The sequence below is a fragment of the Myiozetetes cayanensis genome, unplaced genomic scaffold (assembly GCF_022539395.1).
Source record: "Myiozetetes cayanensis isolate MyiCay16 unplaced genomic scaffold, myiCay2020 scf22, whole genome shotgun sequence".
In the NCBI taxonomy this organism is placed as follows: Eukaryota; Metazoa; Chordata; class Aves; order Passeriformes; family Tyrannidae; genus Myiozetetes; species Myiozetetes cayanensis.
In genome coordinates, this window is record NW_026087434.1 from 1152550 (window position 1) to 1170117 (window position 17568).

The 17568-nt window shown below is 65.4% G+C and overlaps 3 protein-coding genes across 3 annotated transcripts; 1 reads left to right on the top strand and 2 right to left on the bottom strand.

Moving 5' to 3' along the window:
* Nucleotides 1-2870: 2870 nt before the first annotated feature.
* GPR142 (G protein-coupled receptor 142) lies at nucleotides 2871-4327 on the bottom strand. Its single transcript, XM_050319506.1, has 2 exons — nucleotides 4168-4327; nucleotides 2871-3727 (listed from the first exon to the last, which is right to left on the bottom strand). The coding sequence occupies exons 1-2, from the start codon at nucleotides 4310-4312 to the stop codon at nucleotides 2871-2873; spliced, it is 1002 nt and encodes a 333-aa protein (XP_050175463.1). The 5' UTR covers nucleotides 4313-4327.
* Nucleotides 4328-8071: 3744 nt separating this feature from the next.
* On the top strand, nucleotides 8072-11421 carry BTBD17 (BTB domain containing 17). Its single transcript, XM_050319505.1, has 3 exons — nucleotides 8072-8203; nucleotides 9168-9444; nucleotides 9914-11421. The coding sequence occupies exons 1-3, from the start codon at nucleotides 8113-8115 to the stop codon at nucleotides 10992-10994; spliced, it is 1449 nt and encodes a 482-aa protein (XP_050175462.1). The 5' UTR covers nucleotides 8072-8112; the 3' UTR covers nucleotides 10995-11421.
* Nucleotides 11422-12197: 776 nt separating this feature from the next.
* DNAI2 (dynein axonemal intermediate chain 2) lies at nucleotides 12198-17420 on the bottom strand. Its single transcript, XM_050319369.1, is given in 13 exon segments — nucleotides 12198-12493; nucleotides 12574-12777; nucleotides 12927-13073; nucleotides 13202-13337; nucleotides 13490-13716; nucleotides 13928-14050; nucleotides 14295-14434; nucleotides 14858-14971; nucleotides 15487-15629; nucleotides 16161-16174; nucleotides 16176-16283; nucleotides 16364-16525; nucleotides 16606-17420. Coding segments are annotated over 13 exon segments (1728 nt in total). The 5' UTR covers nucleotides 16789-17420; the 3' UTR covers nucleotides 12198-12466.
* Nucleotides 17421-17568: the final 148 nt, after the last annotated feature.

A 17568-nucleotide genomic window follows, 5' to 3' on the forward strand; every position in this document is an offset into this window, starting at 1 on the left:
CCCGATCCAGGCCGGGGTGGAAACAATCCGGGGAGAAAGGGCGGCTGAGCAGGAGCCAGCACAAGGACTGGCACCCGCCAGAGCGGGCAGCATCTGTGGCACAGAAACTGGCACCCACTGGAGCTGGCAGCACCCACAGCACGAGGACTGGCACCCACCGGAGCCAGGGGGGATGGGATGGTGTGTCCAGGCTCAGTGCCACGCCCGCTGACACCCTCTTGCCCTTCTTCCTAAGGAGCCTGGGATGGTGTTTGGGGTTGGATCACCCCTTCCTGCCCTCAGGGCAGAGCAGCACAAGCGAGGGGCTCTGCAGTGGGCCCTGTGCCTCCGTTCCCCCAGGGATTTGGAGTGCAGACTCCAGGAGTGGATAGGGCCCGGTCTCCGGGCAAGGCTGAGCCTTGGATCAGCGGTGCCGGGAGCAGAGCCCGGCTGTCCTGCCGCCCCCACACCGGCAGCCCGGCCTCTCCACTGGCTGCTTCCTTCCTCCGGAGGGTTTCCCGGCTGCTGATTCAGCACGAGACCCCCGTGACCCCCCGTGGGGCCACCGGCAGGCGTCTGTCCCGCTGGGGCTGCCCTGGGGCTGCCCTGCCTTCGGCTTTGTGTCCCCCCCAGCATGAAGGGTGATTTCCTCATCCCCTTCCCATGGGAACCCTCACATTCTCCCATGGTGGATGATTTCCTCCCCCCTTCCCATGGGAACACTCAACTTTCCCCTCAAAAGCACCATGATTTCCTCTCCCCTTTCCCATAGCGACCCTTCTCAGGCTTCCAGTCCCCACTGTTTGCTCCTGGGGTTTTTGTAGGTCCTACAGAAACGTCCCACCAGGCTGTGGGGTCAGTGGGGGGTGATGTCATCGAGTGCTGGGATTTGCTGCCCTGTGTCCCCTCCCAGGACTGTGGGTCCCTGGCACCGACCTTCCAGCACGGGCAGAGCCTGCTCCCAGTTTTCTGGTGCCCTGGGTGGGCTGGGCACCACAATCCCAGTGGTGGGACTGGGCAGAACTGGTCCTTCCAGCACAGAGGCCACAGTGAGGGGCTGGGATGTCGCTCAGCACCGGGACCTGGACCCTGGCCAGGTTCTATCCAAAAACATCGACACGCCGGGCGCATTTTTTCCAGGCTTACCTTTCCTCGGGAGCCGCAGGGACGGGCGGCTGGCACGGCTGGCACAGTGGCACGGCTGGCTGAGCCCCGTCTCCACGGTGGCTACCCCTCGGGAAGGAACCTGGAGCGGGGGGTCCGGGGGTCCCTGTCACCCTCCCAGCGCCTCCCGCAGCCCCGGCCAGGGCTCGGAGCCGCTTCCACCGGAGCCCCTGACGCCGTCAGCACATTTCCACCTCCTTTGCCAAGTAAATAAATACGCACCGGTTGGCACAGGGGGGCTGGTGGAAATCGGGGGCGCCGGTGGCAATCCTGGAGCTCCCGCCGCGGGTTCCCGTGCCAGCCGAGCCCCCCGGCCCGCGGCCCCTCAGCCCCTGCCCGCCGGGTTAATAACTAATCCCTTCCCGGTCCTGCTCTCCTCACGTGCCAGAATTAATGGAGCGAGAACCTCCCAGGTACCCCCCGCGCCACCGGCTCGGGCTTTAACCCTGTGCCCCGGTGCGGGTCCGGCCTGGGATGCGGTGACATCCCTGCAGGGGTCTGTCCATGCCGGGAATGATCTGGGTGCGGGGGCAGGGTGGGGGCGTGTGTGGGTCAGCCCCACATCCCCGGGGGAAACGCTGCGCTCCATCCCAGCCACGTGTGGGCACAGCCGGGGCTCGGCGGTGTGGGCAGGGTGGTCAGTGGGGTTTGGGGGTGCCTCTGTGCCCTGCCAGGGCCAGCTGAGCCCCTGCCCCCTCCCTCCCCTGAGCACACCCCAGGATCTGTCCTGCCTGGTCTCAGGAATCTGAGCAGAAAGCCTGGACTGTTTGGGGGGATTACACTAAGGACCTTACGGGGAATTAGGGTGGGGACAGGGCTGGTTTGGGGGCTGGGGGTGCCCAGCTCCTGTCCCCCAGGCAGTCCCAGCTCCTCAGTGTCCCATCCCTGCCCTCTGGTGGCAGCTGGGCCCAGAGTCACACCACCTTGGCACTGGTGAACTGGGAGGGCGCCACCGGGGGCACCCGATGCAGAGGGGCATCGTGAGCCCCATCCCCTGCAGCTGGTGGGAGATGCTGCACTCTTGTGCTGGGGGGCACCCTGGGGGCTCTGCAGCCTGGCAGGGACACCCCTCGGGGTTCCTGGCTAGGGGCCAGGAGTTGGGGTCTTACCATGTGTCCAGGCCCCACAGCTGGGGTCACTGGACCTCGTGGGTGCTCCCTCCAGCACCCCCCGGGCAGAAGGGTGGGGGCACCAGGGTGGGCAGGGCAGAGGGACCCCGTGCCAGGGGTGCTGGTGCAGGGTCTCCCCGTTCCATCTGCCTGCAGGGAGCCAGACCTAGGCAGAGTTTTGGTCTCAGCAGGGCAGTTTATGGCAGAAGGACCATCCCGTAGGCTCCCAGCGGGCACCATGTCCTTGCAGGCCTCACAGGAGCTCAACTGTGCCCACCACCCCTCACCACGGACAGCCGTGCCCCTGGGCTGCCCAGGACACGAGCTGGGTCATGTCCTGGACGAGTTCTTGGGGGTCCCAACGCTGTGTGTCCCAAGGGGCTGAACAGGGATAGGGCTGAGCTGCCCATCCTGATGGGACTCAGGGAGCGGGTAGGGGTCCTTGGGGTGCTGCCACCAGGTAGGGCACCCCAATGACCCCAGCTGAGGGGCTGAGCACAGCCACCTCCTCCTGCCACCATCAGCACTACCCCTGGCTCCGTGGAGGCCTCCCCAGGTCCTGGTGTCGTGTGTGGGGCTGGGTGGGCGCTGGGACCCCCAGCCGGGCACCGCCCCGGCTCAGAGCGCGGTGCTGGACATCAGCTCCAGCGGTTTGAGGGCCGGGGGTGGGAGGTGGCCGCTGCCCCGGCGGGGGGGGCCGTGGCGGGGGTGCCCCCGCAGCACCTCGCCCACCGCGCGGCGGAAGGTCTGGCTGACAAAGCAGTAGAGGAAGAAGTTGAGGGAGGTGTTGAGCATGGCCACCATGTTGGCGACGTCCAGGGCCAGGTGCACGCGCCAGTCCCGCCTCACCGAGGCCACGTACAGGTGGCACATCATGACGACGGTGCGGGGCGCCCAGAGCACCACGAAGACGGTGGTGACGGCCAGGAGTAGCGCCGTGGTCTTGCCGCCCCCCGCGCGGCGCCGCCGCTTCAGCTTGAGGATGATGACGGAGTTGGTGGCCAGGAAGATGCTGCAGGGCAGGAAGTAGATGGTGACGCAGTGCAGCCACTTGAGCGCCGTGTCCAGCGCCGTGGGCGGGTCGGCGTCGCGCCACACGTCCAGCCACCAGTAGAAGGGGATGCCGGTGGCCAGGGCGGCGGCGAACACGGCCGCGATGATCCTGCGCGTGCGCTGCGGGTACGACACGGCGCGGTAGCGCAGAGGGTGGCACAGGGCCACGTAGCGGTCCACGGTGAGCAGCACGGTGACCCAGGTGGAGGCGTGGTTGGCCGTGAACTCCAGCACGTTGACGGTGTGGATGAAGGCGCTGGGCACCGCCCGGGCCAGGATGGCCGTCTGCAGGATGAAGCCCACGAAGATGATGAAGACCTGGGTGAGGATGTCGGAGGTGGTCAGGGCCAGCAGGTACCAGTAAGATGACTTCTTGGTCCTGGTGGCCAGGCGGGACAGGGCCACGGCGGTCAGGATGTTCACTGGAGGGAGGGGAGCGATGGGTGGTGGTGAGACCCCCCCCTGCAGCACTTGGGACCCCAGGGGTGCCCAGGCTCCAGCTGGGGGGAGCTATAAATATCCCGGTGCTGTGGGGATTTGCTGAGCTGATTAATCTCTTCTGTGTGTCAGCCCAAGCAACACAAATACCATCTGTCCCTGTGGTGGTGGCACCTGCCCTGGGGCTGGGCAGCACAGCCGGGCACTGGGGCCGGATCTGAGGCTGGGGCGGGGGGGGGCAGGTTTGGTTCCCCCACCCTGAGGACTCTCCTCCCCATTCCCAAACTCCCTGGGTTGATGGAAGGCTGGGACAGAAGCTGAGGCTTTGCCAGCAGCTGAGGGCACAGAGCTCAGCACTCCTCAGAGGGGCTCAGACCCAGGTGGGTGCTGTCCCTGCACCCCCCTGCCCCCCCAGACCCCTCACCTGGCAGCCCCAGCCCCAGCAGGACACTGTAGTACACGATGGGGACAATGCCAACCAGGCAGGGTGACCGCTCTGGCTCTGCCTCCGGCCGTGCTGCCACACCAGCCCACGACACCGCCGTGCTGTTGGGCACTGGGACCGTCATCTTCTGCCAGGGACTGGCTGTGAGGGGAGACGGGAGCGTCAGGGGGATGAGGATCCTGGTGGTACCCGGGCTGGAGGTCAGCCATGACATGGCACTGGGGGCTGGGGGACAGGGACCATCTCACCAGTGTCCCCAGTGGGCTGGATCCTTGTCCTGCAGCATCCATGGACAGTGGGCAGCTCCAAAATGTGCCATCCCAGGCAGACTTGGGGCTGCTGCTCCCATGGGAGCCAACGAACCCTGAGCCCCCTGTGCCATGTCCTGGAGGAGCCCCCACTGCCAGAGCTGCTCCTTCTTTATCCCCCAGCCCCCTTTTTGTAGAACTCCAGGTTAAAACACCATGTTCTTGGGCATCTGCCAGGGGAGGGAGGCTCTGGCCCCCAGCCCGGGCTGAGCGCACCCGCCGGGTCCCAGTGGTGACAGGGAGGACCCAGAAGTGCCAAAGGGGGGATCCCAGCGCTGCCAAAAGGGGAGTGGCCATCTCCGGGCTGCCAGCGCTGTCCTTTGCCAGCTCCTCAGGCTGAGGAAGCGGAGCAAGCTCCACGAGGTGTCTGGCAGTGGCCCTGCCCATGGCCCTGCCCGCATCCTTATCTGTATCCGCATCCCTATCCGTATGTGTATCCGCATCCCTATCTGTATGTGTATCCGCATCCCTATCTCTGCCCGCTCCCTGCCCGATCCCTGCCCGATCCCTGCCCGTATCCCCCTGCCCACGCCCCGTGCCCGGACCGTGCACGCGCTGCCCTCGCCCATTCATAACTGGGGAGGCTCCGCCCCCTCCCGAGCCCTGCGCTCCTATTGGATAAGGGGAATGAAGCTTCACCCAATCAGAGAGGGGCTGTCCGGGGATGGTGGGACCAGGGCTGAGTGCTGCCTTCTGATTGGTCAGAATCCCCCCCAAATTATCATCTCCCGGGGGACCGCGGGATCGGGGACGTGGGGGAAGTCCCTGGGTGGTCCTGGGGTCGGGAGGTGCTGGGGGGGGGCCTGGGTTCGGAGGCCAGAGGGTGCAGAAGGGGGCCTGAGCTGGGGTGGGGGGTGCTGGGCACCGCTCCGCTCCCAGTGCCACGCAGGGCCCAGATTGCTCAAGTCCCAGTCACCGCAGACCCACGACGGCTCCGGGGTCGTGGGGGGCGGTCACGTCTCTCTCCAGGACCCCCACTGATGGATCCGCTCCCCCAGCAGTGCCCCAGGGGTCCTGGGGGCCCCACCCCTCCGGCCTGTGACCCCTGGGGCCGGAATGAAAGCCGATCCTGAGCAGAGTCCGGCGGGGGATGAAGTGGGGGATGCAGAAGCAAGAGGGTGCCAATTAACTTCAAATTAGCTCCGGCTAATCAGCAGGAGCGAGTCCCATCCCTCCACATCCCCCGGGGAACTGGGACATCGATCGGCTGCAGCCGCTGCGGGAGCGCCTTTAACCCTTTCCCAGCCCGGATCCCCTTTGCGCTGCTGCAGGGGCAGGTCTGCTCTGGGCCCTCCTTTTCCCCCTGCCCGGGGTCCCACGCCCCAAACCCTGAGGACAGGGGCTCTCACCTCGGTGGCCCCGGTGCCACCCGCTGGGCGTGTGGTGCCACCTTTCCTGGGCCCGGAGAGTCACTGGTGCCCGTGACCCACTCAGTGGCTGTGTCCCTGTCAGTGTCCACGTCCCCGTCGGTGTCTGTGTCCTTGTCAGTGTCCGTGTCCCTGTCGGTGTCCGCGTTCCCACTGGTGTCCCTGTCCCTGGGGGTGGCTGTTTCCCGGTTGTTGTCTGTGTCCCCACCGGTGGCTGTTTCTTCTCTGGAGCCTGTGTCCCTGTTGGTGCCCGTGTCCCTGTGCGTGCCTGTGTCCCTGTGGGTGCCCGTGTCCCCTCCAGCACGCTCAGCATGTCACAGCCTCCCGGGGTGCGGGGCACGGGGCGGAGGAAGAGCGGCGTGGGCAGAGCCACGGGCAGAGCCGCGGGCTGGGCTGGCGGGGCACAGGGACGTCACTGGGCCCAGCAGCTCCCGCGGGGGCCAGGGAAGGGGTCCCCTGGGAAGCTCTGAGTGATTGTGACACAGCTCATCCCCACCCCGGAGCAATAGGGGTGGTGGTCTGGGGGAAAGCAGGTTGAGGGGCAGCGGCCAGCTCTGGGGACAGTGTGTGTGCACAGGGTGTGACATGTGAGTGGCACACGACTGTGAATCCGTGTGTGCTGCCCGTGTGTCCCTGCTGGGCTCTGCCCTGGCTGTTCCCGAGTGCCCACTACCTGAGGAGACTCCCACCCCCTTGGTGCCCCCCAGCCTGCGGGGTGGTGCCCTGGCAGTGCTGCCTGGCACGGGTCGCTATGGTGAGCCAGCCCTGCGCCGCCTCAGCCGCAATCTCCGGGCCGGCACAGCTGTTGCCCCACCTCACTGGGGGCTGGGGGATGTCCCCCTGTCCCCTGGTGACCCCCAACAGCAGCCCCACAGCCCCCTGTGCCCCTCCATGCCCCTGTGGGGCGCAGGGGCTCCCTGGGCTGTGGGTGACACCCGGGGCTGGCACGGTGCCGGCGGCTCGCCGGGCACACGCTGCCATAAGCTGTTGTTTGTCAGGCGGGGGTGAAATGAGGCGTCAGAGGACGCGGTGAGCCGTGAACCGGCTGTGCCACAGCAGGGCCCCCACCCCTCGCCCCACTGCAGTGAAGGGACACCCTCTGGGCTGGGCACTCTGCTGGCACCGTGCTTTTTGGGGTGCCCAGCCCCGCAGGGGCACTGGGCTGGAGCCTCAGCCCCACGGCCTGTACAGCATCACTGACCTGCCTGTCCCTGCGAGGGGACAGGGAGCCCTGGGAGCACGGCAGGGGGGTGGCTGGGTGGTTTGCCCCCAGCCCCTCACCCTGTGTGTCAAGGCCAGATGCTGCTTCTGCCCCCTCTGCAGCTGTGGCAACATCTGCCCTTGTTCACCATCTCCCACATGTTCCCACATAAGCCCCAATCCCTGCTCAGCTGTGCAGTGGGATGGGGCTCCTCCAGGAGCTGCCCTCGAGGTGACCTGGTGCAGGGTGTCTGGGCTGAGCACGGTGCTGGGGGAGCCCTGGCTGTGGGCAAGGGGCTGCTGTGCCCCTGTGAGCTGGGCTGCCCCCGCCTGTGGGGTCTGTCCCCCTGTCTGTCCCACCTGGGGGTCCCAGTCCTGGTTCCACACTGCCTGGTGCTACCAGGGCCCCAGCCAGAGTGGGGTACTCACCCAGCACCACCCCCAGCCTGTGCTGGTGCTGCACCAACCCCAGCACGTGGCACTGGGGCTTTGGGGGTCAAACGCCACCCCAGCTCCGCAGGGAAGCCCCTCCAGAGGTGTCAGGGTGGGCGAGGGGCCATCGGAGGCCTCCCAGGGTGCACGGGCGGCCTCTTGGCTGCAAAGACTGGGAAAAGGGCAGGCGGTTCCTGCCGGCAGCCCGGATGCCATGGTGATGGGCTGCTGCCGGCATGAATACCCATGAGCCGGGGGAGCGGGAGGCCACCGAGCTGTGCCCTGAATGCAAAGACCCCGCTGCCGGCACAAAGGGCCGCGGGCCGCTCGCGGGGCTCCGGCGTGGCCGGCGGCAGGAGCAGGAGGCACATGGTGACATCTCCGTGCCGAGCCGCAGCCCGCCGGGGCGCCCCGTCGCAGCACCCCGGGGTGCGGGGCCGGGGGTCAGGGTGGGATGGAGGGAGGCTGGAAGCGGTTCCCTTGGCAACGGCCGGTCCCAGTTTCCACCAATCGATGTGTCGGCGCGGGCTGGGAGGGCCGGGAGGGCGCGTGTCCTACATAAGGACCGGGCGGGCAGCGTGCGCCCCGCCAGAGCCGGCAGATGCGCCTGCGACGCCATGGCCAGGCTGACGGGCGCCCGGCCCGTGGCCGCCCGGCGCTGGGGCTGCGCCGCCGCCTTCCTCCTCCTCCTCCTCACCGTGCAAGCCGGTAAGGGCGACCGCGGTGCGGGGAGGGCAACGGAGCAGGAATTCCTGTTTCCCTCGGTGGGTGCCGGGGTGCGGCTCAGCTAGGGACGGTGCCCACGGGCTCTCCGGCAGCCGTCGGGGTGCCTGGCAGGGATGGAAGTGGCTCCTGGACGTGCTGTGCCTCGTGGCCGTGCCCCTCGGAGCCAGGCTGTGCTCAGGGAAGGGCTGGGAGCCGCGGGCAGCGATGCCCAGCACTGTGGGGTGCAGGGTCCTGCTCCCCTTCCCCAGCCCTGCTCAGCCGGATTTAAGCCGGCACTGGGAAGGGTAATCCGCCGGCAAGATGGGATTTGAGAGGCAAGATGGATTTGAGACAGATGGGGCCGAATTCCTTCTGGGGGAAGGATGCTCTGAGGAGCGGGTGGGAGTTGTGCCAGGAGGAAGAAGAGGAGAGGGAGAAAGATTCTCTGTGCCCTCAGGAGAGCCCCATCCCACATTCCCAGGTCCCTCTCCAGTCCCTGCTGGGATCCCAGCACAGACCTGCAGTGACCCCAGGGCAGCTTGGACCACAGGACCCCCCCCCCGGGAGAGGGGCAGAGCGTGCCTGGCTCCCCACAGCCCTGGGCTCTCCATGCCCCTGAGTATCCATCAGGGATGTGGGGGGTTGTGACAATGCCCGGGGCTCGCTGCGCCCACAGCAGGGACAGGGCAGACTGGGCTGTGAGCCAGTAGCACCGGCACCCGGCCATTTCCCAGCACATCCCAGCCTGGGACATGGTGGTCTCAGCCCTTCTGCTGCAGGAAGGCAGTTTTTTGGCTCTCAAGGACACAAACGTCCCCATGTCCCTTTGTCCTCCCATACCCCCTCGGCACCAAACCAGCCCTTTGGCACTGGGGGAGCAGAGGAGGAGGTAACCCCACGCTGCCCCACAGCTGGGTCCCCAGGGCCGCCTGGGGTGCAGCACTGGGACGATCCCATCTCCCCACAGCCCAAAAAGCCGACCTTAGCGGGGACACGACGGCTGCCACCATCAACCACTCGCTGACGCTGCTGCAGCGGCTGCAGGAGCTGCTGCAGAACGGGAACGGCAGCGACTCGGTGCTGCGGGTGCGCTCGGCCACCTCCGACGAGGCCAAGGTGTTCCACACGCACCAGCTGCTGCTCAGCCTCCAGAGCGAGGTGTTCGAGAGCCTCCTGCGCAACCAGAGCGTCGTCACCCTGCACGAGCCGCCCGAGACCGCCGCGCTCTTCGACAAGTTCATCAGGTGCGTGGGGACCCCGTGGGAGGGGGATCTCAGGGAGGATGTGGCTCCCCTGGAGACCCTGTGGGATGGGGGTGCCCAGAGGGATGCTGCCAAGGAAAGGGGATCTTCCCTTTTGGGACACAGTGTTAAAAGGGATGCAGCCCAGGAGGGAGGATCTTCCCTTGGGGACCATGGAGGTCCTGTGGGATGGGCGTACCTGGAGGGATGCAGCCAAAGAAGATGGATGCTCCTCTGGGAACCATGGGCCACTGTGGGATGGGGATGTCCAGAGGGATGCATCCAAGAAGGGGGAATGCTTCCCTGGGTATCCCACAGGATGCAGCCCAGGAGGGGAAACACTGCCCTGGGGACCACAGGGACCCAAGGGGTGGGGGTACCCAGAGGGGCACAGCCCAGGACAGAGGCTGCTCCCCTGGGAATGGCGCTGCTGGAGTGGGGATCCCCTGGTCACCGCCCACACTGCCCCCAGGTACCTGTACTGCGGGGGGGTGTCCATCCTGCTGCACCAGGCCATCCCCCTGCACCAGCTGGCCAGCAAGTACCGGGTCTGGGGCCTGCAGCGCGGCGTGGCCGAGTACATGAGGAGCCACCTGGCCAGCGAGTCGAGCCAGGGCCACGTGGTGGGCTGGTACCACTACGCCGTGCGCGTCGGGGACGCGGCGCTGCAGGAGAGCTGCCTCCAGTTCCTGGCCTGGAACCTGTCGGCGGTGCTGGGCAGTGCCGAGTGGGGCTCGGTGAGCGTGGAGCTGCTGCTGCTGCTGCTGGAGCGCTCCGACCTGGTGCTGCACAGCGAGCTGGAGCTCTACACGGCCGTGGAGGGCTGGCTGAGCCGCCGGCAGCCCGAGGCGCCCGTGGCGGAGCGGGTGCTGCGCGCCATCCGCTACCCCATGATCGCGCCCAGCCAGCTGTTCCGGCTGCAGGCGCAGTCGGCGGTGCTGGCGCGGCACCGCGGCGCGGTGCAGGACCTGCTCTTCCAGGCGTTCCAGTTCCACGCCGCCTCCCCGCTCCACTTCGCCAAGTACTTCGACGTCAACTGCAGCATGTTCCTGCCCCGCAACTACCTCGCGCCCAGCTGGGGCTCCCAGTGGGTCATCACCAACCCGGCGCGGGACGACCGCAGCACCAGCTTCCAGACGCAGCTGGGCCCCAGCAGCCACGACGCCGGCAAGAGGGTGACGTGGAACGTGCTGTTCTCGCCGCGCTGGCTGCCCGTCAGCCTGCGCCCCGTCTACTCGGACTCGGTGTCGGGCGCCATCCAGCCCGTGCGCATCGAGGACGGGCGCCCGCGGCTCGTCATCACCCCGGCCATGAGCAGCCCCGACTTCGCCGGCGTCACCTTCCAGAAGACGGTGCTGGTGGGCGTGCGGCAGCAGGGCCGGGTGCTGGTGAAACACGCCTACAGCTTCCACCAGAGCTCGGACGAGGCGCCCGACTTCCTGGCGCACGCTGACCTGCAGAAACGCACCTCCGAGTACCTCATCGACAACTCTCTGCACCTCCACATCATCATCAAACCCGTCTACCACGCCCTCATCAAGGTGAAGAAGTAATGAGGGACAGCTGGGCCCCATGGGGCTGTGCTCTGCGCTGCCCGCCCCTCCCCGAGTGTCCCCCTGCCATGTCCCATCCCCATCGCTGTCCCTGGGCATGGGGGATGCTGGGGGCCCTCCAGCACTGGGCAGGGGGTGTAGGAGGCACAACATGTGCCCACGGGCACAATGCAGACCCCACTGGGGACAGGGACAGCCCGTCCTTCCTGTGGTGCCACCCCTGCAGCACTGGGATCCCTCTGTGTGGGCAGCTGGATCCAGCTCAGGGGCAAACTGGGAGCTGCCAGGGTTGGGGATGAGGGGTCCATCTGCCTCCCCTAGTGGAGGAGGGGTGGGGGGCACCACCCCTGCTAACAGTGGCAGCTGCCCCATCCCTGTCCAAGGAACCCCACCCCTTTCCTAATAAATCAGAAAACAAGTGTGGAGACGTGCGAGGCCTCTTTGGGGTGACACCGCTACCCAGGTCAGCTCAGCTCGTGTTGATGGAACCCCTGGGAAGGAAAACACCCGTGGAGACACCTGATCCCTGGGTGTCCCCATCAGCACCTGGCAGTGCAGGGGGATGGCTGTGTCCCCTCGTGCTGAGCATCCATGTGGCTCTATCTGGCATGGATGCATTTCCCTGTGGGGACAAGGGTGCCTCCTTGGGGTGGGTTTGGCCTGGGGAGAGCTGGCCCTGGCATTGCACACCCACGGGTGGGTTCAGCCCCTGAGCAGAGCCTAGTGGAGGGGACTGCTGGGGGCCTCCTCCCCAGCCCCCAGGGTGCCATCTGGGCCACGTCCCCATCGCTGTGACATCGCTGCTGGCAGCTCGTTAATGATTAATTAGCGGGAGTGAGGAGTGGGGGCGGCTGCGGGCGCTCCCGGCCGGGTGGTGTTTACCCAGCATCGATAACCCAGCCGGGGCTGCTCCCGCAGGCATGGAGCCGACAGGGGCACCGGGCTGTGCTCAGCAGCACAGCTGGGAGGGAGCCTGGAGGGGACCAGGACTCCCCTGCTGCCACGGGCCATCCTGCTGTGCCCTGTTCCATGGGCTGGGGACGCTCCAAGGGACACCTTGAGCTGCCATGGGTGCTTGGCCAAGCTCAGCCACCAGCTCTGAGCCATGTCCTGGCTTGAGGAGGGGACAGAAGGAACAGGAGGACATGACTTTCCCAACCTCTGCTCGACCCGGCTGTGACAAAAGAGGAAACGTGACACAGAAAGCAGTGGTTTATTCACCACAAAGAAAATCAGGATGCCAAGGGCCAGGGAGCAGCCGTGGGGCCAGGGGGCTGTGCAGGGCCCAGCCCATGGGGGCACAGAGCCACGGGGGCACAGAGCCCACAAGTGCTGCCCAGCTCAGGGCCAGCAGCCTCATCCCTGCAGGAGCCATGGAGCAGCAGCTCTGGCACAGAGGGGAAAGGAAGGCGAAGCTGGAGTGCACTGACCTCGGCATCCTCCCCCTTCTCCTCCTCCTCCTTTTCCTATTCCTACGCAGCCTCCTCCTCTTCTTGACCCTGAAAGACAGAGGCTGACCCTGTGCCCTGCCCTCGGTGGGGTCTCTGCCGCGGTGCCCGCCGTGTCCCACCCCCGGTACCTCTCCAAACAGGGACTCTGTGTCTCCCCTCCTCTGCCGCTCAGCCTTGATGACACTGAAGAAATCTGCACGGGCCTGCTTGAACACCTCCTGGGGATCCTCCTGCTCTTCCTTCTTGGCCTTGGCCAGGAGCTGTGCCCGCACCTGCAGCTCCCGCTGCTTGTCCTGCAGGACCTTCTCCCGCCGCGCCTCCCGCTCGAACATCTGCGGTGGGATTTGGGGCTGAGGCGTGTGGGGGGCACAGGGGACCCCGTGCTGTGCCCAGGGACTGCGCAGGGCTGTGGGCAGAGCTCTGGGTGTGGGGCTGGGGCCGTGCCCGTGGTGAGGGGGCTGGGCTGGGGCCTGGCACACACCGTGGAGGTCACGGACTTCTCGTTCTTCCGGAGGGTGCAGAGCCCCAGGGAGATCTCCAGGAGGGTGACGGTGCCCAGCTTGGTGCCACAGCCGATGATGCGCCCGTTGTCCTGTGGGCGCAGGCTGAGGAGGGGATCGTTGCTCACCTGGGGATGGGGGACACGTGGATGGTGGCACTTGGCCCTGGAAGCTGGGCAGGCTGAGCTGGCAGAGGCAAAGCCTCGTGTCTGCCAAACTGGCACCCCTCTCAGGGCTTGGTGGGGCTGGGACCCACCTTGAGGCTGAGGGAAGGGTCCTTCTGGTGGAAGAGGAAGTCCCAGACGTCCAGGGTCCCGTCTGACTTGGCGGTGAAGAACACGGCCGGCTTCACGGGGCTCCAGCACCCGTCCAGCAGGTAGGGAATGTGGCACCTGTGGGCAGAGCTGCGCCTCAGCCACGCTGGCACCGCTCTGCCTCGGCCTGTCCCACCACCCTGAGCCGACCAGACCCCGCTGGCACCCCCTGAACACGCTCTGCCACCCAGGGATGGCGTCTGGCCCAGCAAACACACCCTGACACCTACTTGGTCTCCATAATTGATGACGAGTCCAGGTTCTCCTCCGACCAGATGCGAGCGGTCCAGTCACCGACCGACAGGAAGACTTTGGGGTAGAAGGGGCTCCTGGCCACGGCATAAACAGCCCCGATGTGGCCACTGAAGACGTTGGCGATTTTCTCAGGTGGGGTCTTGGCGTCGCGGTTGCAGTTGATGATACTGCCCTGCTCTGTGCCCACCAGGAACTTGGTGGGCTGAGGGTGGGAGCAGGAGAGAGCAGCTGTCAGCAGGATGGAGGGGGTCCTGCTGCAGCCAGAGCTATGCACCCACCACCAGTGGGGGATCTGGGGACTGAAGTGCCAGCAGGACCCTGTGTTTTGGCAGCACATCCCACTTCTTCGTGAACCTGGCCCCTTGGGCTGTGCCCATGGCTGGGGTGTGAGCAGTGGGCACAGGGACACTGACCATGGACATGGAAAAGTCCAGGGAGATGGCACCCAGGGCGTTCTTCAGCTGGTCTTCCCGGGTGATGTCCAAGACCAGCCTCTCGCTGGGCTGGGACAGCTTGCGGATGTCCCACCACAGGACCTGTGGGGGAGAGGCCATGGCAGGGGGCTCTGGGGGCTGCTCCTGCTCACCCAGGGCTAATTGAGCCCAGCAGCTGCCCCGTGCCAGCCTGGAGGGCCTGGATCTTGTGCTGCTGAGGGGCAGCACAGGCAGGGGAAGCTCTTTTGGGCCCCTTCAGGAGCAGCTGGCACCCTGCCCTGCCCTGGCCTTTGCCCTGCCCTGGCCCCTGCCCTGCCCTGGCCCCTGCCCTGCCCCAGCCCCTCACCTGCCCGTCTGTGGAGGCTGAGAAGCACTCGGTGCCCGTTCTGGAGGGCAGCCAGATGGCTCCATACACGGGGTCCCTGTGGCTGAGCTCCACAGGGGTCATCTCCATGGGCAGCCCCCCTTTCCTGGTGTCCCAGTACACTGGGAAGGAAAGGAAAAGCCTTTGCTCAGCTCCTTTCTTTGTCATGTGTTTCCCCCTTCCCAAGTCAGAACAGGGAGCAAACCTCACCAGGTGCTTCCCAGGCGCTTCCCACCCCCAGGAGATGATCCAGGGTGGTGGGAGAGGGGAGAGCACGGCACCCTTCCTGCTCAGCCCCTGGATCCAGCCATCCATCCCTGCCATGGCTGCCCCAGTGCTGCAAAGGGCTCCCTGGCACTGTGTCCTCCCTTCCCTGGGCACCCTCTCAGGTGAGCACACACCTGTCCACAGGTGTGGCCACATCCCAGGCCCTGCTCCCCTGGGATATTCCCAATAGCAGCACTAACTGATGACACCCTGTGAGTGCAGCAGTGCTAGAGCCAGGCTCCTGCTGGATCAGCCCCCACCTGCCCCATTCCCCTCACCTGTCTGCCCGTTGTAGCAGCCTCCCAGCAGGTGGTGCCAGTCTTTGGGGTTGTATTCCAGGGTCACCACAGGGGACGAGAGCATGAGGGTGAGCTCCGGCTTGTAGGGGTTTTCTGCCAAGGAGGGATGAGTGAAGAGCAAAGGGTGAAGGCAGCACCCCAAAACTAGCCCCCCATCCCACCCCACTCCCTGCCATGGAAGTGCTGGATGAGGTCACTGGGATGGGGCAGGGAAGCGAGCTGGCCTGGGGATAGACCCCTGGTATCTCCACCCCTCTTCTTTGTCCTTTCCACCCCAAAATAAACCAGGTCTGAGCGAGGCTTGGACGGATCAGGGCAATTCTCACCCCAGGCTCCTGCTGCCTCTTCCTTCCTTCATCCACCCAACTGAACCCCATCACGACAAGAACCTCGTACAAGGCACAAGGCTCTGCTGCCTGTTGTGGTTCAGGAGCCATGCAGTGGGATTTTAGAGGTGATTTCCCACCTCCCAGCTCCCATTTCTCCCCGTTCCTGCATGGCACAAAGCTCCCCCCGCTGACCCTCCCCGTGAGCTGCGAGGCCCCATCGCTCTCTCCGAGACACAAAGTGCTTCCGCTATCGACCCGTGGCTTTCCCCCTCCCCTTACCCATATCCCAGATGTAGGAATCAAAGCTGATGTCTCTCCTCCTGTCCTGGAACTCCAGGCTGCAGTAAGCCACGGCCAGCTCCTTGCAGGCGTCAGGGTGCCAGGAGAGGTGCGTGGCCGTCCTCTTGACCGGGTTTGGGTCCCTTTGGGATGACAGGTCATCCAAGAGGGGTTACTTTGCAAATCCCTGGGATGAGTGTCTCCCAAAGGAAGTTGTGGGAATCGCAGTGAAACCAATCTGCAGCCCTCGAGCCTTGAGTGCAGGAAATGATTCTCCGGTGGGTGAGGTGGGGGGAGAAGAGTTGATGATTTCATCGTCTTTCCAGTCATACCTTTCTAAAAATCCAATTCTCTTACTGGATCTGCCTCCCAAAACAACCCAACAGCCCCTGACGCTGAAATTAACCTTTGAGGCACTGAAGAATAAGCAGGAAAATCCTGAAGCACTGCCAGGAGATGCTCAGAGCTGAGTCTGACCCTGGTTCCCATCCCCAAATCACCTGGGCAGGGGAGGGCAGGATGATTGGGCAGGGCAGGGTTCCAGGGGAGGATTCCACCCAGAAACTGATCCAGAACCATCATAAACACAGTGGAATTTAGCTCCTAAAGCTTTGAAGGTGGTTTGACCCCACTGTGGCCCTGGGGAGCCTGGTGAGCCCCCCTGGCTGTGCTACCTGAGGACATTGATTGGTTTTGGCAGAGGGAGGCTCCTCGTCCCGCTCTTCCTCCTCGTCCTCCGCAAAATATTCCTCGTAGATGTCGATGGAATTGTTCTGCCTGATGAAGTGCTCCATCAGCTGCAGGGACAGCACAGGATGTGTCTCTGGGGGCTCTGGGAGCTCAGGGGGTTTTGGGGGGAGCAGGGGCAGGGCCTTACGGTGCCAAGGCGCAGGATGGCTCTGGTGTAGATCTCCTCCCTCTCCACCTCCTCCCTGTAGCGGGAGGTCATTTCCGTGTTCCGGGGGTCGACGTGCTTGGGCCACCCGCCCTCCACGTGGTTGACGCCCTGGGATGTCACCTGCACCCGCTCCGTGTTCACCTGGGCAGGGCGACACGGAGCCCCTGAGCCCAGAGGGTGCCAGACACAGCCCCGAGCCCCCCAGGGTGGTGCCCCCGTACCTCGTGCAGGGCCATGATGGGCCCGTGCTGCAGGGCAAAGTCCACGGGGTCCTGGGGGATGAAGTCCTGGGCCAGGCTGGGGTCCGGCGGGATGTCCACGGTCACCTCGGCCGGCAGGTCCGAGAAGTTGCAGGGCCGCCCGAAGTCACTGCGCTTCCGAGTGTACTCAAACCTGATCTCCATGCTGGGGGGCACTTGGGAACGAATGGGGAGGCTGGGGAGGGACACAGAGACCCAAAAAGGAGTGGGAGGCTTGGGGAGGGAGGGTCCCAAAAGAGAGCCCCTGAAAGATTTGTAAGCCTCAGGGATGGAGAGCTCTGAGAGGGAGTGGGGTCCTTGGGGAACCCTTCAAGGGAACAGGGGCCTCAGGGGTGGAGGGAGAGCCCCAAAAGACAGCAGGAACTTCAGGGAGAAAGAGAGGGTCCCAAAAGGAGAGTGGGAACCTGAAAGGGAATGAAGTTGTCAGGGAGGGAGAGATGGTCACAGAAGGGAGTGGAAAATTCAGGGAGCACCAGGAGGGATTAGAGAAGGTGCCAAAGAGAAAATGGAAACCTTGGGAAACCCCAAATGTGAGCGGGGAGCCTGGGGAGGGAGTACCCTGAGAGGGCCTGGGGGCTTAAGGGAGATCCCAAAAATGCAGCAGGAGCCCCAAAATGGAGCCGAGCCCCAGGGACAGAGGGATGAAGAGCTCTGACTGTTAAAGGAACACCCCGGAGGTCCCGGGACCCCCGTGGGGCCCGTCCCGGTCGGGCCTGACCGGGGACGCGTCGCCGTTGCCAGGCAACGCCTTGACCACCCCACGTGACACCGGCGCTGCCGTCACGTGACACCGGCGGCAGACACACCTCCCCGAAATGGCGGCGCCCGCCGGTGTCACGTGACGGCCGCCATGTTGGGGAGGGCAAATAAAAGGTGCCCCAAACAGACTATCCAAAAAAAACCCCAAAAAACGTCGTAGAGAAG